This window comes from Athene noctua, chromosome 5, assembly GCF_965140245.1.
Source record: "Athene noctua chromosome 5, bAthNoc1.hap1.1, whole genome shotgun sequence".
Taxonomy (NCBI): domain Eukaryota; kingdom Metazoa; phylum Chordata; class Aves; order Strigiformes; family Strigidae; genus Athene; species Athene noctua.
This window is the reverse complement of record NC_134041.1, coordinates 49,502,519-49,529,862: the sequence shown is the minus strand read 5'-3', so window position 1 is coordinate 49,529,862 and position 27,344 is coordinate 49,502,519. Positions and strand designations below refer to the sequence as shown.

Genomic DNA, 27,344 nt, shown 5'->3' with positions numbered 1-27,344 from the left:
CAACAACATTTACACAACAGAGTACTGTTTATTTGGGGTGATTTATTCCTAAAGCAAGCTTCTGTGTGATATTTTGGGAAAGAAGGAAGAAGAAATTGTACCCAAAGCCTCTCCAAGTGTTGAACTCACTTAAAATCACATAAAAATATTCACAAAAGCACTCTGTATGAAGCATCATGCTCCCATCACTGCATCCTATTCTCCTTGCAAGCCACGGTGTGTAGTGACTGGGTGTAGATGTCCAAGGTGTCTCTGATTTACCTGGCTTGCATGTGCTCTGCCACAGTGGCAGCAGATGTACCACCTTCTATCACGTGAATAAGTTTAAGCTTCATCTTATACAGTGTAATAATTTTTGCAGTTTACTTTCACAGTGTCACGTCATAATTGATAGATTAATACTAAACCTGGTTTCTGTTAAGATTAGAAGTAATGATATCCCTTCATCTGCATTTGTGTGACATCCAGTGGCTGGATGGGTCAATCACAGGCTCCCGTTTCTGGTGAAAGGTGTAGAAATGGCTCACAACTCTGGTTAGAACATGAAAGCTGCTTTCCCACTGCTACTGATGTGAACTTACCTCCTCAGTGCTCCCGATGGGCATGAAGTGAACAAACAATACATCATCCTTGTCAGAAATGAGTAATTTCTGTTTTCCTGCATTTAACTGTTGACTGCACCATGAGTGTTAGAAGTCATCAATTCTGTCAGAAGCAGTACTGAGATAGAAGCCAAATTTTGATTAAAACCTTTGAAATATCCAAAATATCCAAACATAGTAAGATTGACTATACCACATAATATTGAGTTAGGCTTCTAAAAAGTTGTTCAAATTGGAAGATCTAGAACTCCAGTCTGGTGTTTGAGATATTTTAATTTCAGGCAGTTAGTTGGTGGCAGTTGTGCAAATTACATTCTTTTCCACCATCATAATGACAATGACTTGACAGCAGCACCACTCTCAACATTTGTATTTTATCCATTTTCTTCTTCTTCCACACAGGTAATGGATTAGTAACAATTTCGTTTATCACACACTCATACAAAAACCACAGTTATCCCAGAGCATTTTTTGCACTCTTACTATAAGTAGCATCTGCTAATGTAGGAAAAAGACAAGAATGTATGTTTCTCTGCTTTTCCAGTCTGCTTTACACTATCCACAAACCTGCTTCATAAAAAATCCAGGTAATTTCTTGTGTGTGCAGGCTTTTTATATAGCAAAAGGAAAAATACAGTATTTTTTAAAAATATTTTTTAATCTCATAAAATTTAACAGAGAAATTGAGCACTTATGTCTAGTGTCTGAAATGACTTTGAAATTGTGTTTTCAAACTGACTAAATTTCAGGCTTAATATTTATTACTGGTAAACTACTATAGGGATGTAAAAATATCATTTTTGCCAGTAAATTTCCTGTTAAGATAAATAAATTGGACACACATGCAAAAAAGACTGTGCAGGCCTGGGTACTGCATACAAGACAAATGTTACCAGCAGAGACAGGAAAACAGCAGCTGTGCACCATTCCTGGACACAAAGTCCTCAGGAGTCACGAGGTTAGCGCAGGATCCGTTTTTTCATGCCTGGTTTTGCTGACTACAGAGTCACTTAGTCAACGATAATAATCAGAATAAAAGTCCTCTCCTAAAGTTAGGCTAGTTTTATGCTAATCTATGGCAAGGAGAAGCAAGTCAAATATGTCAGAATTCTATCTAGAAGAAAACAAAGATCAGATATATGAAAATGCCCTTGCTGAGATCCAGTCCTTTGAGCTGCCTCTTGGAACCACCCTAAGGTATGTATTTTTAGATAATAATATATTGTTCATGATGGATTTGTTCCATTCTATAGCTATTCTTTCAGCCAGTCCAATATATTAGCAACTTTCTTTTCCTGACCCTGAAATCTGCAGGAAAGTTGAATTTAATTTCAATGTGCTTGGTCCTAAATGAAAAAATACAAATTAAGGCCACCTACTCAGCTCTTTCTTTTCACCCGGACAAAGCTATCTGTTACTGAAGGTTGGCTGCTGATTCTCTGTGAAGAAATAAATTACTCTTAAGCATGAAAACAAGGGGAAATATGTTCTTTTGTATAACCATTTTTAGCTTGATGTTAACAGCTACAAGTTTAAAGAATTGCTTCTTATTCTTAGATTTTTTAATAAATGCATCTTCTTTTGAATCACTAAAGCCTCAACTGCTTAAGGTTTTACTGTTGGTATTCCTAACTATCTGAAGATTTTAATATTTTTTCCATTTGCAGCTTATGGAAACTGTTTAATGGTAGAAGCGCAACTGAAAAAAATTTCCTCTGCATATTCATCCCTACAAAAAAGTAATACATGAAAGATTATGATGCTATGTGTTTAAGTATATTGTCAGTATCTGTAGAAGAGTTTTAAAAATAGCCTGCCTGGCACTGTAGGTGTCAGGTTGCAGTGACTATCAGGCTAAAGAAAGAAAATTTAATTTACCCCGAAAAATGTGTCAATCTATTACTTCAGTAATTTGGTGATGGAAAAAAAAAAAAAAAAAAAGAACTGTGGGAAGATTGTTACTACATTTGAGTAATTTCTTGAAGGAAATACGACTGCAATGGTAGCCTGTAGGATTTTTCCTGTTTTCTTTCTGCAGCATGCACTTTGTAGGAACTTGTCTACATTTGGAATAGTCCTTGTTGATTTATTAGGTGGGATCAACAAATTCATCTGAATCAACAAAGAATATGATAAAACCACAAGCTTAGACAAGCTGTGCAGAGTCCTTGGTGCCATTTATTAACTAGCATCCAGGTGTAGTTGCACCAGGGCAGGAGATATAATGAGTTTGATTACAATAACTGGAACGGCACCAAACACAATCGTAGCTGGCTGTTGTCTAGACTTTGATGCATTCACGGTTGTAAACTGCTGTCAGTTCCTCACTGGAAAAGTAACTAAACATCACCCTGAAGTTTTACACTTCAGGCCTATTTCTTCATGGTTGGCTTCCCACTTGTGTGCAGGTAACTTTGCCCAGAAAGCAGGTGTATCCTGTCTCCTGAGCATGCAAAAAACAAGGACTAGCTCATCTTTGGCCACAAACCACAAAATGTATAATTTAAATAGAAAATGGGCTATTCCTCCTTCACTGAAAAACAAAGCTTTGCTGTACACACGCTCCAGGGCACTAGGAAACAATATTTCAGTTTCCAGTAAAACACAGCAAGATAATACATAGAAAAGGGCACTTTTTGGTTGTTCTGTTTTTACCCCGACCCCCCAAATTTCTGAAGAAAGGGAGGAAACAAATCGGTGACCGAACTTGAATGCAGAAACCCCTGCAGAGCCCCCAGGTGTCAGGGGTCGGTACTCCGCGCCCGCCCCGCCGCCTCCCTGCTGGGACTAGCCGCGTGTATATCAGCGGGGGCAGTTAAAAGTAAAACAAAACAAATAATTTAAAAAGCCCCCCAAACACCCCAAGAAACAAACCAGAACTAGCCCAGAGGAAAAGGCCCGTTTCGCCCCTGTAAGCCTCCAAGGCGTCTCTGCAGCGCGGTGCAAAAGGGCGCAGGAAGGGCAGCGGGTCCGTCCCTAGCGCAGCCGGGACAGGTGGGATTTCGGGTGTCCCTTTCTGTCACAGGGCGCTGAGAGGGGCAGAGCTGGTGGCTCCTGGCAGGGGCAGCTGCCCGCAGTCTCCACCGGACACTACCGCCCCGAGATGCCCAGTGGACGAAAGGGCTACACCGGGCTTCCAGCGCGCTCCCGGCCCAGCCTGTCCTCTGAACAAGGGCCGCGGGGCACGGATGAGCTGGGGCAAACGGGGCGGGCGCGGCCCGGTGCGACCTGCTCCTCCTCGCCCGTCCCTTCCCCTTTCTCCTCACCCCCGACCGGGCCGGCTGTGCCCCTCCACGGCGGGAAGCCCGCCCCGGCGGCTCCCGCGGCCGCCTCCGCCCTCGGTCCCTCCCCGGCGCCTCCCGCAGCGGCGCGGCCGCCGGGTCCCTCCCATCCAAGATGGCGGAGAGTCTCCCCGAGCATGACCGGATCCTGCAGGAGATCGAGAGCACCGACACGGCCTGCGTGGGACCCACCCTGAGGTGAGGGGCGGCGGGGGCCGCGGCGCCGACGGCGGGCCAGGGCCACCCGCCCCGCCCTGCCTGCCCGCCCGCCTGGGGAGCCGCGGCTGGGCCGGGCCGGGCCCGGCCGCGCTTTCTGACAGCTCCTCCCCAGAGACATCTCGGGGCTGCTCGGCCGGCGGGAGCGGCCGCTCCGGGTGCGGAGGGGACGCGGAGGCCCGACCGCCGCCTCTCGCCGCGGGCCCTACCCCCCGCGGGCGGCAGAGGGACAAGGGGCCGGTGCGGCCGCGGGCGGCTGTCACCCCCGGGCCGGCGGCTCTGACAGGGAAGGGGGGGCCAAGCGGCGGCTGCGGCCGTGGCCGTGCCCCAGCCCCGGGCCGGGCTCCCCCTGTCATTGTCTGCCGGGGGCGGGGGGCGCTGCCCGGCTTCCGGCGGGGGCGGCGCGGCGGGGCCGGAGCGGGGCTTCGGGACGGGGCTTCGGGACGGGGCGCCGGGCTGGGCCCGCCGGGGCGGCTGATGGGGTGTGCGCGCCGGAGCCCGGTACCGGCCTCTCCATCGCCCGGGCAGGGAGGGCTCTTGCCCCGCTCTTGGACACGGGGCATCTCCCTGGGTTGGGCCGGTACTCCGGGTCCGTGCAGAGAACGGGACCGACACCGTATTGTGGTGGGTGTTGGCATCAGTAACTGCAGGGCTCGTCTGTACGCAACCTTTCCTCATGCAGTCGGAGATGTCCTGCCCTGGTCAGGTTCCTTCTGGAAATGTGACAGTGGTCAGAGCATTTCTGAAATGCCATGACCTCAGTGGATTGTTTTTTTTCTTTTCCCTCCAGTTCCACATACTGCTAGATGATGGAGTCTGTATGTTGAAGAAGAGGTTTTGCTTAATCTTTCTTGTTAGAGAAGAACGTGTCAGTGCCCTTCAGTTTGAGCTGGGGAGAGAAGGGCAGGGCCTGGAGGGAGTGAATCGGGGTGTGGAGGAGGCGCAGAGGGAAAGGGGGTCTTCATCCTGGAGCTGTGCTGGTGCTTCCCTGATTAGAGATGCCTGAAAGAAATGAAAAAGCACAGACACAAGCCAAACTGGGGAGAAAGAACTGTGAATTTTCACGTTATCTCTTTGGGAAGATATGGAGAGCCTGTGTTCAGGGAACTGGAAAAGGTGGTTTGTGTGGCAGCGTGCCGCAGGGCGGTGAGCAGGGTGCTGCCGGCGTTCCGCGGGGAGGGGATGGTCTCTGGGGAGCGTGGGCAGGGCTGGGAAAGGGCGAGCGCGGGGTACGCGGGTGGGGAACCTGGTGCTGAGAACTGACAACAGGAATGTATGTTGCACATGAAATGTGCAGTGAATGATGTTTGGTTGTCCGTGTGTGTCTGCAGTGGGCCCTCCAGCCCTGAGCGCTGTGTGGGAGATGGGAGTCTGTGCGTTTGTGTGAGGCTGGGGCTAATCGGTCCTCAAAGAGCCCAAATGGGGAATGTGGTGGGGTGGCCCAGACATCACATCACCCAGGGGCTGCTTGTGGTGCCAGCCTGATCACGGAGGCTAGCTTGGAGCAAACCGCGCTCTGATTTCCCCTTACTGTTCCTTAAACACAGCCAATACTGGGAATACAGTGTGGAGGTGTTGAAGCTGAGCATTACAAGGAGCTTCACCTGTGGGAGATATTGAGCTCAGGTTGAGAGAAAGTAGCTGAGATGCTTTCAGACTTGAGTTGTCCCTGGAGGTAGTTTAGCCGTGTTTCAGCTAACAAGCCCAGGCAGGTTGGAGTTGATGTCTGCAAAAACCACACTAAACCAAAAAACATAGCAACAAAATATTAAATATAATTGCAGTTTTGCTACCATCTCCAGTATAGAGCTTGTATCAGAGCAACCTCATAAAGGACATACAGAAAATCAGGCTGCGCTGTGGAAGAAGGCATATTTGGGAACCACAAGTGTGGATGGCAGAGGGATGTAAAAGGGGGAAGGGACAATATGAATCTCTTATCCATATGAAACATTTAAAATGTGTCAAAGTTTTTATAAATAATAACATTTAATTTCTTAATTTCTTTGCATGTTCCTGTCCTTTTTCTATTTTTATCTCATCTGGCTTACCTATCCTGTTATCTTACTGACTTTTCAGAAGGGGAGTTTTGTACTGCTGACTTCAAGAATTTTTAGAAAACAAGTGCACATTTGTCTGATTTAACCTCTAGTGTTCATTTAAAAATCAAAAAAATGAGGCTAAAGAATGGTTACACCTGGCTGAGTGTTTGGAAGTAGTCCAGCCAACATCACAGAAATATGCTGCTACTTTATAAGAATAGCAGTGTTTAAAATCAGAACTGTAGCTATCTGTTCAGCTATGCCTGTTAAAATTTGTGAATTGCTGTGTGAAACTGAAAAGTCTAAAATCCCACATCTAATTTCAAGATCTATTTCAATGAACAGAAGTGTGAACATAAAATGGAGCATTATTTTCTGCACAAGATCTAGCTTTTACTCACTAAACAATATAAATCAAAGAAATTAGTTGAATAATTCTATGTGCAGTTGTGTAAGGCTACAGCATAAAATGATCCATCGATTTCCAGTTGTGGAAGCCATTGATGTCAGTTGTGTTATTACATGAATTACATTAATTCCATTATGTGAAATTGAATATTTTTGTAATCTATGGTCTGTAATGCTGGGATGATATTTATAACATCATGAAATGAAATAAACTACCAGCATACCTACTTAAATAGCAGAACAAAAGAAGGGGCTTGAGGTGAGCGGTTCGGATAAGTAGTATGAGGTAATACCAAGTGCTGAAGATCATAGGATATGCAAGATCTGACTTATCCTTAATTGTTCATATCAAGATCTTAATATCCTTCTAATACATCCATGCTTCACAAAAGGAAGTGTAATTTTTTTGTGGGCTGAATGTAGATTCCATGGAAACATGTTTCTGCTCTTGTTTTTCTTCAGTGTTTTATTTGCTAGTTTGGTATATCTGTCTCTGCCAGGGTGATGTTTCCTACACTGTTAGAAGAATGGCAGCACTTATGATACAAAAAATAATAGCATATATTGATATATAATGGTTTTGTGTGAAATTTAAAGATAAGGAACAACACACAAACTGATCCTGCAGGTGATTTTCTACTGCTGAGATTCACCTGTGCATAGAAATGTAGGTCCTTTATAGGAGGAACCAAGCTACAGCTAGTACAGTTGGGATTATTTACTATTTAAGAGAGGGTAAATTAGCTCCTAAAGATTGCTCTGCATCTCAAGAAATATAAAATGAATAGGTCGTGTTTGATTAAATTAATTTGTATTGTATTTGATTAATTTATTTTTTATTTTACATGGATTAATGTTAAAATTGCTGGTGTTTAACTTGCACCTATAAATTTAGTGACACACACTGAATCTTTATAAATGAGACTTAAATCAATTGTATAACATGTTTTTCATTAAATAGGCAGACTGTGTATATAGCAAGCCAGGATTAATTTTTTTTCAGCAGACTCTGAAACTTACGAGCATCTTTCTAGCTTTAATGACTGACTAAATGAGATTAATGACAACACCTGTTAAAAGCTTGTCACTCTCACCTTTTTATATAATATGTTAATATCTTACAATTCATGTCATACACATACTGTTGGACTTCGCAAAACCAGGGAGAATTGTCAGTGCATTTCTAATCTGAAAAAAAAAAATATTAAAAAGTTAATAATGAAAAACTTTCAGGCCCTCACTGAACTCCATATAAATACATATTAACAAAATTTAAAGAGTCACTTTTAAAGAGTGTCTTCACACTTCTTGAATAGTCTGTTAGACATGCCAGGGTAATTAATAAGATAAGTTATATTCAGAAGAAAATAATTGACCTCATCTGGTTGGTTTGCTTTATATTGGTCGAAGTAGGTCAAAGTAGAGCTCAATAAAGTAGAAGATTTTGTTTAGCCAGTGTCCTGATATGCTATACTTATGAGTCTCTTTGAGCTTGTTGTAATGTGTAATAATTCAAAGCCCCTTTTAAAAAATAAATTAACTCTTAATATCTAGCTTGGCAATGTATTGTGTAAGCACGTGGTAGACTTTTTCTGAACATTTCCTCTCATGAGCTTCGCATCACTGAGTCTGCAGTGTTCTGTGATCCCCATGTGCAGCTTGTCAGAGGAGTACTTCCATGCTCACAATCAGTTGACTAAACAACTAATACAAAAATAAAATAAAATTTTAAAATTATGGGGAAATTGATGATGGCCGTTTTTGTAGCTAAGGTGAAGTCATAAGGAGGTGCTACATCTGTTGATGTATCTGTAAGTAGGATGTACTCTGTGGCTCACAGCTCAGAAAGTGCTTCTCGAAACTCTGTGTGAAAATGCTCTTAAACTACTCTGTTTCTCTTCTCCTGAAACCTGTTATCACCAAGCTGTTGCCTGGTAGATATTAGAGCATCTTCTAGGTTGCTGTAAGTTGTACTGGCCATGAAACTTCTTTGCAGAGTTATTATAGGGCCCCCTGTGCAGACATCTGAGTGGCGTGTTGTCTCTGGCTACAGGAATCATACCGACAGGAGCTGTTAGGTTGCTGCATTTCTGTCTGATGCTGCAATATGCTGTGGTGACCTTCCACTGACCGAGGACTGCACTGGTAAAAGCAGCACTGAGCCACCCAGCTGCAAGGCAAAATCACTTCTGCATGGTGCTACTTTTTTCTCATTTAGGTTGAACAGTTTGGAGGTAGGATGTAGGTTTGTTGTGAGTCTCATTAATTAATATGGGTGAAGTGTTAGAAGCGATTGGTAACTTTATCCTGAACTTCTGTCCTTGTGTTGCAGAAAAGCTGAAGTTAAAAAGCACTCTTCAGTAAGGCATCATTAGAGGAATAAATTGAGAAGCAAAGGTTGCAATAGTGGTCCAAGAATGACTGTTTTGTCCTTTCTTGATCAATGTTTCTAAGGAAATTCAGAGGTAGAAATATGGAATTAGAGTCTAATTCCACTGTTTTTACTGAAGTGTGGTACACTTTGCAGCTACAGGTACTTTGCCCAGACTGGGGGCTGTAATTTGTGTTTTAAAGATATTTCTGTATCCATTAAGGGGGCCTGTCCAGAGGAGAGTGAACAAAACACCTAAAATACCCTTTGGAGTATGACAGGATACTTTGAAGCACCAATGTATCTTGTTTCACTGGAAGTAAACGCTATTATTACTAGCAGGCATGATTTAGTTATATGGTTCTATATCTTTAGCAGAATAGTTAGTAAGCAGTAGCATAGGCAGTGTGAATGACTTTTCTAGATGTGGGAAGATAGTACAGCATTAACAGTCACAGGCTGGGAAATGCTTTTTCTGAGCACTTGCTTATGGGCTGTTGGGATTTGTGATGTGGTTATCCAGTGACAAAATGTGGTTGCCCTCATTTTTGCCCTGTGGTCTTACTTGTCAGGTATGATTATCTAAAGGCATTTTTCTGTGTTTTCATTATTTTGGTTTTGGTTTATGAGACAGCAATTCGCATTTTTGTTTATAGCTTAGCCTTGTTTTAAATATAGAGCAAATGTAAGAGGACTCAGATCATCAACCAATGCTTTGAATCAGAATTGAAATGCTTTGGTCATGTATTTCAATTTCCAATAATATGATAATGTTTTACAATATTGTAAGCTATTTTTATGATTTGAAAATCAGTAGTCTCTGTCTTCAGTAGTGGTCTATCTTCAAGCCTTGCTCAGTTTTCAGGTTAATATGTTTCATTCCTGGTTCCCTTTCAATCTGAAGTTACAAAGTAGCCCAAAGAAACTAGAAGTTCTTTGCATTTTAGCTGTGGTCTTTTTTTGGATCAGGTCGGAGTGTACTTTGATGTATGTTTATATATCAGTTTATCTTTATTATAATAGCTAGCTCCTATTTTGCAACTGGGTTGCTGTAGAGTAAGGAGAATGGCATGCTCGCTGAGAACAGCATATCCTGAAAAACCGGTGGCTGACTTGTAATGTCAGTTGCAGATTTGTTACTTGGTGCACCATTTGGATGATTTTCGAAGTGTTTAAGATGAAAGGCAGCAGTCAGATAAAGCAACTGTCTATGTGAGCAGGTCTGTCACCATGTATATTACTATGAAGGAGCAATATTTTTTTTATCACTAGTCCATTTCATAGAGTCAAAACAGCATAAGAAGAATGCGTGCTGTAACTGATTAATCTGGCATTTATATATTCAGCAGCAGAACTGCAGCTCTGATTTTTCTGTAGGCTAGCCTGATGTTTCAGGCAGATTTGTCAAAAACTATTTTAGTGAATCCTCACCATCTTCTTCTATTGCCGCAAGTTTCAACATAGTTCTCTACCTTTTATAAAGCTTGAAACTGTGGGTAATCATATCTGCACTGCATTTTTCTGTTGTGCAAAAAATCTTTAGGTTCAACGCTGATTAAGTTTGTAATGAAATGTGTGTCTGCAATCAGGTTATCTTGATCTTTTCAAGTCAGCTTCTGACTCAGTTCTTGCAGTATTTTCCAAATGGGCAGCTGCCAAGTGAAGCTTTAACCTAACTAGTAACCTATGTGAATAATGCTTATGAAATAGCTCTCTCCAATTTCACAAGCATTAGCAAAGAGCTTGAGATTGTTCCTATGTTTAGGAAACATGTTTCAAAATACATTAAAGCTCTTAAAATAGAGGGATCATCTGCCAAGAGATTCAGAATAGTGTACTTGATAGGTGGTTCATGCAGTTTGTATCATTGTGTCTCACCTAAATTTAGCCTTCTCATCATATGAACGGCTTATCCACTGTTACATCAGTTAAATTCAGGAAAGCCAACTGTTATTCATGTCATTTCTTCATCAACTTATTCCTCAAGCTGATTTTATTTAGTGTCTGTTGACCCAGATTTTGGACCCATATGCATAGGAAATGCATAATTTTACATTCTTCACAAATGTCAGTCACATGGGTACTTAATTTCTTGCAGATTTTTTTGGGAAGCCAACAGCATTACACTGTACTTTAGCTTTCTGTGTGTGTTACTGAACTATTGCTCTGAGACTGCAATTTCCTCAGTACAAATATCTACCTGAGGAGCCTTAGAATAATTGAATTAAATATAAGCTTGTTTTTGACCTGTAGGTGCTAGAGCATTTGCACATACAAGGTAGAAATCAAAGTGACTGCAGTTAAGCAAGTTTTTTCATGTTGTATTTTATGGTTTATACTACTAAAATGAGCTCATAAAAATCTGTGAGGATTGGTATTTCTTAAATAATGCTTCTAAAATAATGCCAGGAGTGGGTTCGCAAATAGGAAACTATTTCTATGGGTTGTAGTAAACTATTAAGTACAAACTTGTTCAAAAAGATCAACCCAGCTTTGCATCAGCATCAAGTAATCACATTATCTTACTGAAGGGCTTGCTGTGGCTAGTTATAAAATCTAGCTGTTGCCAGTCTTTCTGGCTATTATATGGTGGTTGTTGAAATGTCCAAGTAATCCCTGTCACTACAGACCTTGGTGTATCAGTAACATCATGTTCCATTTGATGTTCAGCTTAAAGTATGCTCAACAACACATCTCTTCCTCGTCTTGTCCATGTCTGCTAAGGACTTATTTGTATACCTGTGTCCTGCGCAGGAAAGAGTTAATAATCTCACGTGGTGACTGACTGAAGTGATTTCTGTACCTCAGTCTTTGCCAGTAATACCAAACTAGTAGGAAACTTAGTCACTGACAGAGGCATTAAGAAGGAAAGAAGTAAGTTTTAGAGTGCATCAGCCTTGATGGAAAGACCTGGTGTTTGACAGAGAGGACCTAAGAGAGGGCTGGGACTTTTTTTTTTTTTTTTCTTGATACAGTGTGAAAAAGGTGTTCAGCTCTGATACTGTGAGTGGGATTTTCACTATGTCTTAGAGAAAGTAATTTGCTTGCAAAACTGCAGTGAGTGTAACTTGCAATTCTCCCATGAATCAGAGTAATACAAAATTAATAATGCATATACTGTAGTATGTGTATCTAGGGGGATACTTTTGAGACATTACAACTTCAAAAGGAAGTGTTCAAACTTTCAATATCGCATACTTAGTATTTAATACACTCAGATTTTAATACAAAGTCCTCTCTATTAGATGCATTTAGGTGTTTCCATTGGTAGCAGCTCTCATTGGGAATTTTACAGTTTGCACACTTCCTTACGTGTGGAGTGACTGAAGAATCTCTACCCCATTGATTTCAGAGAGGCGTTTTCTTCCGAGTTTTGTTTTTAGTTAATTTCAACATAAAAGTAACATAGTTGATAGTGTTGTATACTGCATGGTTGTTTTGTTTTGTTTCATAAATTTAGGAAACTATAATCAGATAGCCAATGCGTCCTGCCTCCTCTGGAAATGCAGAATTTCTGTGGTGTGTTGGAGTGTCACCTTTCCCTAAAGCATGAACAGATTTTCTGCAGCTTAGTCTGTTTATCGAGCAGGTAGAGGACTGCAGTAAGGTAAGGAAGAGTAGTAGAAATCAGTTGCTTCAATGTTGTTAGTTGCTTCCCAACAGAGAAAAACACTTTGCGTTAGTTTTAGTTGGACTTTTGAATTAAAACCAGACTTTTTTTATGTCGTCTTCCATTTTCTTCAGTGATCCTGGGAGGAGATGTGCATGTGCAAAGGATATATAGTACAGTAAATTAAGAATATAAAATTACTGGAAAATATGCACTTTGGTTATATGTTTGCAGAGGAATGTGACACATCAAAGAATTATCTGGTTTGATCTGTATTGAATAGAATACATTCTTAATCTGATTGTGTTTGAAACTATAAAATACTATATTTTATTTAGTCTGGAATTTACTGATTTATAAAATAATATATTTACATCTATGTAGTGTTGGTATTTGAAGCCTATTGAAATAAGCACCCTAGTCATTGTGACATTAAATGTTCTGTTCGGTTTCATATGTCTCACACAGGCTCTACCAAAACAATTGGGACATATTTATCTTGAAGATTATGTTTAAAGTGCCCCAGATAAAGACAGATTGGCTATAGGTTGTAATAGATGGGTAATTATTTCTTAGACGTGTAATAGAAAACTAATCAAATCTTTAAAAAGAACTTAGAAGCTTACAATTTCATTTATGGATGACTCCATTGCTCCTAAAATGGAACAATTTATGTTACAGTCTGTGGAAATATTAAGAGAGGATTGCTATATGAACTTCAGTTTCTTACTTTATTTTCTGTGAAATAACAAAGGTTGCAACTATTTCCACTGTATTTATTTAGGTATATGAAACAGATGACCAAACTTGTAATTTTGTTACAGGTGATAGGTAGTACCAGAGCGAGTGAAGGTGGCATATTTTTTGCTGTTTTATCTACTATTACAACACAGAATTAGGAAAAAAAAAATAAATAGTGCAGCACTTGTTTTTCAGTTTCTTGCTTCATACCTCAGTAAGTCACACAAAGGCTTAGCAGGAAGAGGCATCTCCTTGGTCAGCAGTGTAAAAACAGGAAGGAGGAAGTCTATTGCAAATCTGGGTTTACTGATTATCAGTTCATGTTTCGCTGCAGAGGATGTCCATTAACAGCCATCAGCGTGATCCATTGCTTATCCAGCATGACAATGACTGCTGTAGTGCTGCTACTACAGAATATGGACCCTGCTTATAGGAAGTAATGTTAACTAACAAACTGTACTCAGCCCTTTCCTGCTCATAGAAACAGGATACTATTAGTGAGAACAATTCACAGAAATTGCACATCCAGGAAAACCAGGCAAGCAAAGCATAACAGCTAAACTAAGATTAATAAAATCTTTCTCTGATTAGGCCATAGCTTGAGTTCTACGTTGTTCTGGCATGTAATGCAATCTTTTAAATAGAGCAGTGAGATGTAATTATGATTAAGGATGGCAGAAATGGCCCCTTGGTAGTGCCTGGCATAGAAGGGCTGCTTAGATTTTAAGAAATGTGCTTATTACCATAACTCCAGTTGAATTACAGGAAACACCTGGACATTATTTTATAAAGCCTTTTAGGGTGTATGCAGCAACCTATATGAAATTACTCCATGGAAAAATCCCTACAAAGTTTGGAGTTTGTGTAAACAGAAAATATCTTTGTATATTGTAGGACAAAGGAAGTTTCTGCAGTGTTTCCTGTGAAATTGCAGCTTAAATGGAGTGTGTGATACAGTATCGTGGTTAGGGATGCCATGGTTATAGTCACAATGACAGGTCTGTTTTAGGGGCAGAATCTTAATTTGCATGGTCAGTGTTTTGTGCTTGCATCAATCCCACTGAACTCATAATGCAAATTTGAATTGTAAATATTTTATTTTATAACTTAGTTTAGTCTCTCTTTTTTAAAAATTAAATAAGAAATGGAGGGAGAGGACAAACATCTACTGGACCACTTCTTACAATGTATGTATGGGAGCTAGTTGAGAGCATCTCTAGCCTCAGTACAAAATTGGCTGTGGTAGCAAAATACAAATTCTAAAAACCATGATCCTCCACAAGCACAGTTTCTTAATTTGAAATTTGGTTTCTGTGTGTATTTAAAGTATTACTTTGAAAAAATGGAAAAACTGTGTGTCTGAGTTTCTTTTCTTTGTAACTTGGTTTAACTGATCAAAGTGATCAGTTAAAAATTTATTTTTTCGCACAATGAAAGCTCTGAAGCTCTACAAATGAATATTTTTCTCTTGCATCCCTTCGAGTTAAGAAGTGACATGAAACATAACCTGGACCATGCAAAACTTGTGCAACTATTGTGCTTCCCATCATTGTCACAGCATTCATAGAGATGCGATTGATTGGCACTTACTAAGTGGTTATCAGTACCCTGGAAAGAATGTGTGTATACAGTTTTTAATTGCTTCATGTGTCTTGTGTAATCAGGAATGAAAGACTTTGTGGCAATGTAGGCAGGGGTGGGGAACCTGCAATTCGTCCTAGAAATGGGACAGAACGAGATGGGTTGGGGGTGCGTGAAAATGGTGGAAGGTGGCAAGTCATTAGTGAGGAACTACTTTGTCCTGTAAAAAGATTGGTATTTTCTTCTCTATTTTATGACCTTTTTTTGCTATTTTAAAAAGAAATTATCTATTTTAAGAGTATTTGCTGCTGTTAGAACCTATTATTATAAATAATTACTAGGAAGAGAATTGTTCACTCTAAAAATTTACAGTAATGCTTCATAAGCTCAAAGATGTTTATCCTGAATAGGGGTTGCAATTAAAAAAAGAATAATTACCCATTAAAAAAGCCACACACACAAAAAAAAAACCCCACCCCAAAACCTTCAAGGAATAATATATATTTTTAAAACCCAAAAGGGATTTGTTAAATATTGGTTTTTTTCTTTATCTAATAAACCGTTTTAGTAATGCTTTTTAATTGACAGAGTTATTTATCACCAATGGGAAATTCATATTCTGAATCAATATTTTCTTATGAAAGTATGGAGCTTTTATTTTTAATAAAATAAATTCTTCAAGTTAATTTTTGCTTGAAGCCTGAGTACCTGAGCAGTTGTGCTTACCATTGAAAAGTTACAGCTATTGCTACAAATATAAGGGAAAAAATGACTTTATTTCTCATTCTGATTACTCTTGCAATTCACTTTTCCATGCTAAACTCCCACCAAGGAGATTACGGTGGAAGTTGTGTTCAGTTTTATGATTCTTTTCCTTTTCTAGTGGGAAGATGACATAGGTGTGAAGACTGGGCATGAGGAGGGGAAAAAGCAAATTTGGGGTATTTGCTGAACTCTCAAAAAATATTTTTAAACTTCTCTCCTTTTATGCTTACTAGTCTATATGCATTTCCTTTGCCTACCTTTCCAGTAGTCCGGTCAATGTATTAAATGAATTTCTGGGTTTAGGATTCTTCTTTTGACCTGGAACTTTTAATTTCCCTCCTCCTTAGTGAAATGCTGATGCTCTTTTAATACCATTTCCACTCAGGCATTTAATGGCATGTATCCTGCTTGCATGCACAGAAAATATTTATATGAAATTACAGCAGAAATATATTTTTGAAGCTGTGCTGTAACCGTTTATGAAGAGGTCTATGACTTAGAGTGGTAATGCATATTTATGTAGTTGTCGCTATAGAATGGATCAGATTATTTGAGGATAATTGATTTTTAAAAAATTGTTATTTTGTAAAGGGTCAGGTCGAATTCATGGCAGGTTAGGTTTTACGATTCTTGGCTCAATTTTAGCTCTCTGGAGATTAGCATTTTTGCTTACTCAGTGGCTGTTCTCTTTGTGTGTAGAATGGTGCCCTCTGCTGCTTCAATAGATTTTTGCATGTAAACACAAAAAGTCGCCTATAAGACCTATTAAATACATACTTTTTCATATAGTGTTTCAGTTTTGAAAACAAAAATTTTAGGAAGATTTTTTTTGTGGTATAAAGTAACCTTGTTTGATTTTCTTCAATTGGAAAATGGTTGCATATCTGAAAATTCTCCTACATTTTTTTTATTGAGAGCTGAATTCACAACTGTTTATGCTTGTCTTTCTCCCTTCAGCCCAGCTGGTAAGAAAAGTTCAAGGTAAAAATATCCCTATTGCAATAAAATTGAGCCAGTGACTGAGACATCTTTCTCCTTTAGGTGAAGCTCTCTCTAACTATTCCTAATTATTTTTTTCCCCTTTTCAAGTACTTTCTGCACTATACTGTATTTACTTAGATGGCATTAATATGACTCATATTGTCCAGTTGTTGGGATGAGTCAGAAAAAAAGTGTCTCTGTCTATATACAGAGTTCTGGGAAATACAGACAAATAACCTGCTACACGTTACCAAAAAAAGTCCTTCAGCTCTGCTTGTGCTCTTCATGGGTGCCTTGCTTGCCCTATCAGTTAGGAATGAAAATAGTACCTGCCCTGTCACTGATTCGCAGTACTGACATCTAACTAGTCACTCAAGTCAATGTTCTCTCATTCCAGATTGAGAATTAAGATGGTATGTTGAGGGGTTGGAGTTTTTTTGGTGCCAAAATCAAGTACAAACTTCTGTCTCCAGCATCATTGATTTTTCTCCCCCCCCCCTTTTTTTTTTTTTCCAGTTTGAAGACTCATACTGAGAAATAACTTGCTCTTCAGAGTTTCATGGTGTGAATCAACCACTACTAGTCTATATATTCCTATAGCTGTACAGATCACGGGTTGAAAGCAATTGTAATACAAGCTGATCATGTCTTTTAGTTTGGTTCAGTTCAGGTTTGTGCTATATTTCAGACCACCAGCATCCACTTCAGGGATCCCATAAAGCTGAAGAGGATCCTTGGGCTTCTTCATTCACAGGTGTATAAATGTAAAAAAAAAAAATAAATTTGAAAAAATTATATGTTACGGATTTAAAATTTCTCTTGATAGCCTAGACATGTTTGCCCTTTTTATGACACTTCCTACTGACATATGGGAAGCAATTTAAAGTGAGAGTGAGATTTTTAGGGTAGACATAATTGCATGCAATAGTCGTCATCTGAAGAGTTATCACTTCCTCACTCTCTTCCCAACAGAACTGTGTGCGTGTGTGTGTGTGTTGCAAATTCTGTTAATTTTGTCTTGTAATTTAAAAGAATTAGCTATAGGATGCTTTCAGGATTCCATATCTCTCTCCAAGATACTGCAATATGGTGATTTATCTGCCTGATAGTTTAACTCTGAAAATACAGAATTGCTATCCTCAGGATTGCTTGCAGTGCCATAATCTGTTGAAATGTACACCTTCAGATAAATATTCAAAGGCGGCTATTACTTTATTTAGATAAGTATAGGTAATTTGTGAAATGTATGTATGGAAAATAAAGCTTCAGTATCAGAAATAAACCATGCTGTACTCTGTGTGATGTTCCATAATGGATAAATCAAGCGTACATCACCTCAGCTGTGTTTGCAGTTTTGAGAAAAAGCCTGATTTCTGTCCATGGCCAGAGATGGCATGGCTCTCCCGAGTAACACACTTTCAAAAGGGCTTTAGGTCAGACTTCCTTCTGAAGCCTCTGAAATAGCTTGTGTGTAGTGTTCTAAGAGTACAGCATCTTAAGTTAGTAAACTTGTTTGATTTGTCTTTTCACCTAGATCAGAGAGTTGTGATAGAAAGCATGAAATTTCCTTTTAAATACTGTCATGACTTATTTCTTTAAAGGTTAGCATTTCTGTCTCGGGAGTTTTTTTCACTAGTGTGCTGAAGAGGGTTGATTTGTTATTGTTCCCACAAGATGGAGCTGTCTACATATGTAATTAATGTGGAATTTATACTACTAGCAAATCTTAAGGACCTATGTCAAAATGCTGTTTTAGATCACAGATCACCATTTTATTAGTATCCCTGCAGAAAACAGTGCAATGTAAAACATAAAATAGTACTATTATTTTAATAATGTAGGGTAATCTTGTGGTTAAGGCAGTGCATTGGGACATACACAGTATTTATTTCTTCCCCCCCCAGTTTTAAACATCTATTTCCCATATGATTTTGAATTAAATATTGTGATAATACCCCTGAGAATTATCAATCAGTACTTTATTGTAATTAAACTGAAATATAAGTAGCTTTAATAATGAGAAAAAATAATACTGATTTTTATAACAGTGAATGCTGTATTGCCTATGCTACATCCTATGTGCTTTCAGAATTTCTGGCTGTATTGTCTGGAGTTGTTTGATAACATTTTAAAGAGAAATCTCCTGATGACAAATTATTTCACTTTCTCAGTATTATAACATGTCTGCCAGTGTTGGCAGATCTGAAATTGATAAAAAGGTATCAAGACAGCAGTGCTGAACTACAGCTACCTGATACCCCAAAAATCGTCAGGCAATAGCTAAGTCCAAAAAGACAGTCTATTGCTACCACCAAAGAAAGTTTGGTGGTACAAACTCAAGTTTCTCTTGCACCATCTTTTTACAGTCTTTTTCTCATTGTAGGTATATTTAATCTAATGTGTTTCATTACTGTTTCCACTTACAGTTATGAGTACACAGCGATAGAAGAAGTCTCCTGTCTTTGTGATAGTGATACTCCTTTCTCACTTCCCTTTGAGAACATGGGAAGGAGACCTAAACTTGGAGACTCTTTCCACCCTTAAATAAAAGGCTCAAGGAAGCCGTAATAAATGGATTTTTTTTTTCCTGGTTTTTACTTTATCATCCAGTGCAATATACATGGTGAGTCCAGCCCGTTCAGTGGAAGCTTTTGCATGGCTGATATCTGTGAAGGCACTATCTGATGCCTCTGGTCCTCCTAATCTTTTTATTTCTTCTCCAGGGATGGTACTCTGGAGACAGGTGGATGTCTCTCTGTGTCCACCCTGCAGGTTCCAATATCTCTGACCCTTTTCTTACAGAGACAGAGCAGCACTCATGTAACCAGCTTGTACTGTGAATTTTTGAGCAAACAGCATCAGTTGTTGAACCTTTTTCTCATCTCTTCCCTGTTTCTTTACAGATATTTGTGATATGGTCTACATGCTTTCCCCTGTGTCTTCAGATGCAGAACATTATGTTGCCTACTGAGAGCTCATTCAATGTGTCTTGCACCTTTCTTTCCTCCCAGGCCAGGTTGCTGCTTCTCCTGTCCATCAGCCCCAGGTTCTGGGTGTAGGTGTTTCCCACTGGCAGGTGTGGGTCACTCAAGATCTTCCACCACAGCCCTTTAAACCTCAGTTGTGCTGGACAGCCTTCAGGGGTCCCTTTCAGGCAGTCTGACAGGAACCTCAGGAAGAGAGAGTGATGGTCACACACATCTGCTCCTTCCAGCTGTCATTTCAAACTGCACTGGTGGAAAGGGTGAGGGGTATTTTTACCTTTGTGCACCACTTCATGGGTCAACAATCTTACATTATTTAGTGCACTGGTGGACTTTCAGAGGAAGAGCCTGCCTTTCAGTACCATGGCCTTATTTTCCTATCATAAGCAAAGGGTAGATATTCTAAGCATATTTTATTGAATAGATTTTTCCCTAAGAAACTATCTATAGCAAGCAGGCTATCAGAAGTTGGCTTGGTTTCTTTGGCATGTAGGACAGCTTATTTCTTTTCTCATTTCTCTGACTTCAGTTGCTTCTCTGAGTATAGCATGAAGAATCTAGTTACAAGAGTATTTTCAATCTTTCTTCCTTGAAAAGTCAAGTTCTTGTCAGACACTCAGCTATAGGTTTGTTAAATGATTGATGATGACCCCCAGATCTTGGCAGAGCCCCATTGTCTGGTTAGAAAAGAGGATCTTGAAGAATATGAGAAGTCATACTATGAGAAGACTGGGAGGGAAGTACTTTCTCTCTACTCAAGATTTTTAGAGGCTTTGACTCACTGTTGCCTGGGTCTTGAACTTAAGACTGTACTTCTACAAGCAACATTGAAACCATTGGAACTTCAGCTTTTTTTTTTCTCACGTTAAGATTATTATTTTTTTTTTAAAGCACCTTTTCCTTATGGATTTCTAGAGAAAACTTTGTAATTATGAAAGAAAATTAGAGGCTAAAAAAAGCAATTTAAAGATTTTTTTTTTTGATCTCCAGATTTTTTTGAACACTCATAGGTTGCAGTACAAACATGTTTGTGTATGTATGACTGTATCATCCTCATATTGCTGCTCTTATTCTATCTGAAAAACTGCTTCAAAAATTATCTGTCTTTGCTATTGCTGCTATATCAAAGTATTAATCAAATTTCTGAACTGTTTATGCCTTCTGTTTCTTGGAAGACTTCATACCTTTGATTTCCAGTACAGTTCTCTGTAGCTTCTTCCTTCCTCTTCTAAAGTCTAAAGCTTTAAATTGCCACCTGTCTCCTTTGTTCACTCTTATACTTGGGCATTTTTACACTCAGCTTTCTATTTCTGATGCAACTCAACAAGCTTTACTGGTAATTTATCCAGGAGTTGCATTTTCTGCTTGAGGTTTATAAGTGTACTATTCAAACAATTAGTAAAATAAACCAGAAGACCTGATTTTAGTCGTTCCTGAAAGTTAGATCTCGCTGAGGTAGCAGCCTTAGGCATGTGCGTGTCGTGGTTTTGCTTTGGGAGATGTTGAGCACAGGCAGGAGGAGTCAGGGAGCAGTGGGGATTGCCATCTGCCGGGGGTCCGACTGCTGCTGCACAGTGCTCTGGGCATTCTGGCTGGGAGCATCCAACCCTGATTTAGTTGGGTAACTCTGCATTAGGAATACCAGAAAAGCAAATTTGTATGTTTGCGCTTCTTTATATTTAGCAAAGAGTGGAATTTGATGGAAAAGCGATCCGTGCTATTTGAGGTGGTCGGAGAAACTGATTCTTTTGTACGCGTATTTGAGCAGTAGGGCGTAAATAACAGACCAGTGAGGCTCAGGTCAACCATGATGTAACTGGTTAAGCACCTGGATTAATGCCATAAGGGCTGGGTTCAGTTCTCAGTTTTGCACCATCTCTTTCTTTTAACACTGATTTTGGTGGAGTGGATCACAAATGATGCCACCATAACATCAAGTTTGCATGCTTTTATTTTCTTTTTAAGAGAGATTTCAATAAAGATCCTTGTGTAATATTTTTACAGGGGGAAAAAAAAAAAAAAACATACACCAATTTTGATTTTCTTATTTGTATTTAACAGGTCTGTATATGATGACCAACCAAATGCACATCAGAGGTTTATGGAAAAACTAGATGCCTGCATACGTAACCATGACAGGGAGATAGAAAAGATGTGCAATTTTCACCATCAGGGCTTTGTGGATGCTATTACAGAACTTCTTAAAGTTAGGGCTGATGCAGAAAAATTAAAGGTAAGGAAATAGTTTTTCGGAGTTTTATGTATCATTGAATTTAAAAATATTAAATTGACTCTTATACTGAAAAATTTAGTGATTATCACATACATTCTGATGTATGCAACAATTTTAAAAAAGTTGATTATTTAGGATTTGTGATAAGCCTGTGTTGCCTGGTCCAATAATTTACATTTACAAGGCTGAATATTTTATTAGGTCTAAATCTTTTTTTTTAAAATGTATGTTTTTAGAAAATGTTGCCAAAATTATTTTATCCTTTTTAAAGGCTTTCTCAGAAGGTAAAGAGCAACATATGGTAAAACCAATCTTTCTTATGTAGATCTTTTTCTAATAATGTGTTTATATGTCAGACCCTAGAAAAATTTAAAATCTTCATTAGAAAAATAAAAATAATGCGACTATACAGGAAAAAAATTTTCTTTACTTTGTCATGTGTAGGAGAGTAGGTGGAGTTAGTAGTTTTCATTAAAATTGAGAACTAAGATTTACTACCAAATCAGAAAGCAGAATAGTGAATTATGAGATCCGTCCCTTTTAGCTCTCTTTACACTTTTGAGAGCAAAATATGCGCACCAGACAGAATGAGCATAGTTCATCAGAGGTTATGATTAGAAGAGCATTATATAAAGGATATTCAGATAACAAGAGACCAAATACAGCGTCAATGAGGTCATTGAGCATCTTTGTTCAGAAATTAATGAGATTTTTAATAAACTAGAATGTGCTTCCTTATTATGATGACCTAATGAGTCACTTACTATGTGGGAAAATCTGAGGTCGAGCTTTGCCTGCACCTGCAGCATTAAAATGTTGCTGTGGTTTGGAGATTTCCACGTTTGATGTTAATCAACCACCCAGTGTTTGCATTCAGCAAAGTATGAATGTTTAATTACCATAAAATGCAATCACCATTTCTTACAGACAATGAATGGCCCATAGAGCTCATTGAGGTTATCAAAAAGGGACCAGTGGTCAATTGGGTCAATGATTTGAATTGTTTGACAGACCTACAGAAACAAGGAAAGTTCAAAAATCCCAAGTAAATTTGAGAAGTTTGCCACAGAATCTGTTAGAAAGAACTGTCATAAGTAATTGAAGTTAACAAAAGCCCTTTGCGATCAAAAGTTCAAGTTCAAGCTGTAGAGTTAATTTGAATTTGCATTTCTTTGTTCTAAGTTTCTCATGAAGCATGATCTGATTACAAGGGTGAGCAGTCACATCAGGGCAATATATGCATATTTGTCTAACAAAGGTGAAATTATTTTTAAGGTCCAAGTTACTGATACCAACCGAAGGCTTCAGGATGCTGGGAAAGAGGTGAGAAAGTAGTGCTTCCTATATGGGCATTATGAATATTTGTAGCAAATTAAATTTATTTGCATAATTTAATTTTGATTTTTCTTTTTTTCTTTTTTTTTTTTAATTTTTAATCTCTAAGGTGATAGCCCAAACAGAGGAAATCATCAGATGTAGAGTTCAGCAACGGAATATTACAACAGTTGTGGAAAAATTACAGTTGTGTCTTCCAGGTGAGTGACCTATAGTTATATGTGATGGCAAATTAAATAAAGTAAGTCACAATAGCCAACATGGAAAATAATTATATTTTTTAAGTTGTGGTTCTGTAACATCCATTTTAATAAAAAAAAAAAAAAAAAGGGTTTTAAAAATATGTCTAAATGTAAATTCCGTGTCTTTTACAATATTTGATGTAGAGCAGTTATGATGCTTTGTGGGAAGACAGACAGATAGAAATGTTGCAAACAACATAGCCACATACAGCTTTAAATGAAATAATGTTTTTAATGTGATAAACAGTGAATATTAAGGTGTTTTTTACTGTTTGAATTCTAGGGAAGATACTAATGATTCTATTTCAACATTGTACTTTTTTTAGCTCTATGTCACGACAGTTTGGGGGATTTTTTCTATAGAAAAACATAAGGACTCTAAATGATGTTTCAGAAAGGCAATATTGTAGGATTGCACACAGCTCTACAAGGGTTTTACCCTGTTTGTGATATTGGTGTAAGTCGGATTTGAGAATTTTTCTTTGTAAAGTCTTGCTGTTCACTTGTTATGAGTACAGTAGGTGGTACTGTTGCCATTTAATGGAGACAGGTCATAGACTGATGATGCAGATAAAGTTATGGTATGCAGTAAGTGAATGAATATGCTTGATACATATAGTGTCTACTGTTTTGTTTTATCTTAATTCTTTTTCATTTAAAAGCTGTTAAGAATTCAGTTCTTTTTAGCGGCCTTCTGGATTTTTTTGCTAGTTTTATCACATTTGTGTTACGGTAGGTATAAATAAGGTAAATTTAGTATATCCTTTTCTATGATTTATTTTGTCCTTTACAGTATATATTTTCCTCTTTTATTAACTAAAGCCACAATAAGATCCATGGGCTAATCTGCTTGTTTTTATGCAGTGCTGGAAATGTACAGCAAACTAAAAGAACAGATGAATGTAAAAAGGTGAGTGAACTTATTTCTATGAGTAAATATAACATATGTAAGTAAACTGATAGAACAGCAAACACTACTGTAGACAAGTAAGTATTTTAAGTCCAGTAGCTTGGTACATGCAGTCTTCATGTTGTAATACCTTGTCTGTGTTTCAGTAATGTCACTGCAAGTGAACAAATGTTATATTATGTATAAAGACTTCTAGGAACTTAGTGATTGCCATCAAAAATGTTTACTTAAATAAGCATGACATGCAGTTAAATTATGGTTATAAAATGTGAAGTGTATTTTTTTAAATACTTTTAACAGTTTAAGAAGCAAGAATAAGGTGATCCTTAGGGAGTAAAGGTCTTTCAGAGTACATTAACACCTGTTTATTCTATCATAATGTATTTAAATCAAATTCATAATCCAAGGAAAAAAGGACATTTCACTTCCTATACCTTTCTTTAGACCTGTCTGGTATCTCTGTACTAATCTTTGTGTACACAGGACTGTGAGAATGAAGTGTGAAAAATGTGTTGTGGTTTTGTTTTTTTTTTCCTCTGTGACAAACTGACTTGTAAAAAAACCCCATTAAAACTATAATTAAAAACACACTTCTAGAATAATGGTTTCTAACTGGTACGTGACCAGCTGTAACCCCAGTATCTCCAGTTCTCTCTCTGTGGCAGCTTGACTGCCTCTGACCCCCCATAGCTGTCATCCTATCCACAGGGGCTGCCTTGCACCTCACGCACACCCACTCCAGGAATACCACTGCTGCTGTTTTCTTCTTCCTGATTTCCACAACATCATTGCCATCTTCATCCCTGCCTGCTTTTCATACAGCCTCAGTCACACCAATTGCTCTGTGTCTTCCCTTGCTGGATTCATGATCGATTTGTCACTGGCCCTTCATGCACCTGGCATCACTGCAGCGAGCTCCTGCTAACAAGTCTGGACCCGAGTGTTTCCATTTGGAACTAGCTATGTATAGCCAGGTGTCTACAGGGCTACTGTGTAATCTAGATTTACTTTTGGACCATTTGTCTGGATTTCTATCTGGGTGGCCAACTCCTGCCATACCACTGGATATCTGAAAATCCTCAGCAATGGCCACTGTATGAGTAAATCAGCTCTAAAGCCTGGGTTCAGACATGTGCAACGTGCATCAGATCTACTGTACACATCAGATCAATCAGCATTTCAGCAAATCTGGTGCATCTTTGACAGTGGTATATGTGCTACATGATACCTATGCACACATGCTTTAAAATAACCTAATAGCTATGGCACTATACTGCCTCTTATTACAATCAAAATTTGCAAGATGTCAACTAGTGTAGTAGATCTTATCAGGTTGACTACTATTTGCTGTTTCCTCTGAACAGGACACTGGTTTGACATCTGCTTAGAGTAGCTGGCAGCATGTTGCAGTGCTTTTGGAGCAGTTCAGCAGAAAGATGTAAACGAAACAGTGGCCTTGCTACTCTGGTCAGAGAACAGACTGCAGGGTGTGCTGTCTGAATTGCACCTCCTTCTGCAAGGTAGTCTGTAGAGTGTGCTGTATTTGGCACATTGAAAATACAGAAACACTGGGATCAAGGCCTGCATTCTGCCTTTGCTTTTGTCAGACAAGCAGCATTCCGGTTTTAGAACTTCAAGGGAAGTTATAGTTCCTAATGTCATCATGGAGAGATCACTTAGGTGAGATAACATTGCAGATGGCTTTTAGCATTTTGACTCCTTGTTCACTAGTGGTTTTGTAGGGTCCACTTGATTGTTGATATGATTTCTGAAGAATCATCAGTACTCTTCAAATGTAAAACTAAATTTCTGTTATTTAAGAGATTCAGATCTGATAATTTTCTTGTGGAAGGAGTTCCCAGACAGGAAGTCTTAAGAGTCAAAGGACAATATACTGAATTGAGGGGTTTGGACATGTCATTGTCATACCATAGAAAGATCTAAGGAAGAGGGGAGATGTCATGGCTTTGATGTACCATACCTTGAAATCACATGGAGTGCAGAAGATTTAGACTCTGCTGCAGGCTACTGTTTCAGCTCAGATATCTCTTTCATTAGCTATGCTACAGTTAATACTTTGCCTGTAACTTACAATTTCCTATAATACAGCCTAGAGGTGGCTATCCTGTGGAACTTGCAGGTAATTCAAATGGTAATTTCCTTGTGGTTTAGCGGGCAACAAATCCAAAAGAGTGAGTGTATCCTGGCCTTTATCACTAAGTGATTGAGCAATAGCAAGGACATCCATAGCATCAGTGCACAGACCTGATAGCTGATGTATGCAGACAGAAGGAATTTCAAAATTAACCTTCCAAAGTTTTGCTGTGAAGGTTTCCTGGAAGAGTCAGAGAGGAGCGTTCACAGTCCCTGTCTTAACAAAACAAGAACGTTTATTTTGGGCAAAGATAATTTTTCTCATAAACCTTCTCTGAGGTTTGTTAATACAGCAAAGCTTTCATTGCTCTTTGTGAAAAAAGACCACTTCTCTTTTGACTTGCTTTGCTTGCAGTCTTTTAAAATATATTTTCATTATTCCATTGTTTTACAGTCTTGCACTATGAATAAAACTAGCATTTCTGATGTTTAAAGGCAAACAAAAGTGTGGATATTCGATATTTTGGGGGGACAGTTGTTTTGGGATGAAGACTAGGTTTCCATTTCCTTTTCTTCACACGAGATGACTTTTAAGGTAATGCAGGATTTGGGGTCTAGAATACATATTGGTTTATACAGATGGAATGGAGCCTTACTGAGGAGTCCAAAAAGCCAGCTATTGATAGCAACTTTTGGTCCCTATGAACATGGGCTACATTTGAACTGATGACCTAGAGGTGAAAGGCTCTGTATCCTATTAATCTGTCTCCTGAGCCATGGATAACACAAGTTGACAAGAACTGTATTTGTGAGAGGAAGTAACTGCAGAATCTGCTCTAAACAGACACATTTGACTGGAAAGAGTTATGGAGGGTTTGAAGTCTTAGCTGAAGAAAGAAGCACAGGGAGAGGCATGGTTTCTTCACTACTTTCCAAAACACCTAGTGG

General features: G+C 38.9%; 1 protein-coding gene across 9 annotated transcripts in view; it reads left to right on the top strand.

The window, feature by feature from the left end:
- Positions 1–3,962: 3,962 nt before the first annotated feature.
- Positions 3,963–27,344, top strand: part of EXOC6 (exocyst complex component 6) — a 94,065-nt gene continuing 70,683 nt past the window's right edge. For 7 of the 9 annotated variants that reach the window (XR_012633722.1, XM_074907473.1, XM_074907469.1 and 4 more), the window contains exons 1-5: positions 3,988–4,081; positions 21,644–21,815; positions 23,091–23,138; positions 23,260–23,350; positions 24,257–24,302. Coding sequence is in view for 8 of the 9 variants with exons in the window: in XM_074907473.1 (XP_074763574.1) it covers positions 3,999–4,081; positions 21,644–21,815; positions 23,091–23,138; positions 23,260–23,350; positions 24,257–24,302 (440 nt within the window). In the remaining variant the exon portion in view is untranslated. Of the gene's footprint in view, positions 4,082–4,891; positions 4,918–21,643; positions 21,816–23,090; positions 23,139–23,259; positions 23,351–24,256; positions 24,303–27,344 lie in introns of those variants that run through there. The other 2 variants (XM_074907471.1, XM_074907470.1) reach the window with 2 other exon arrangements.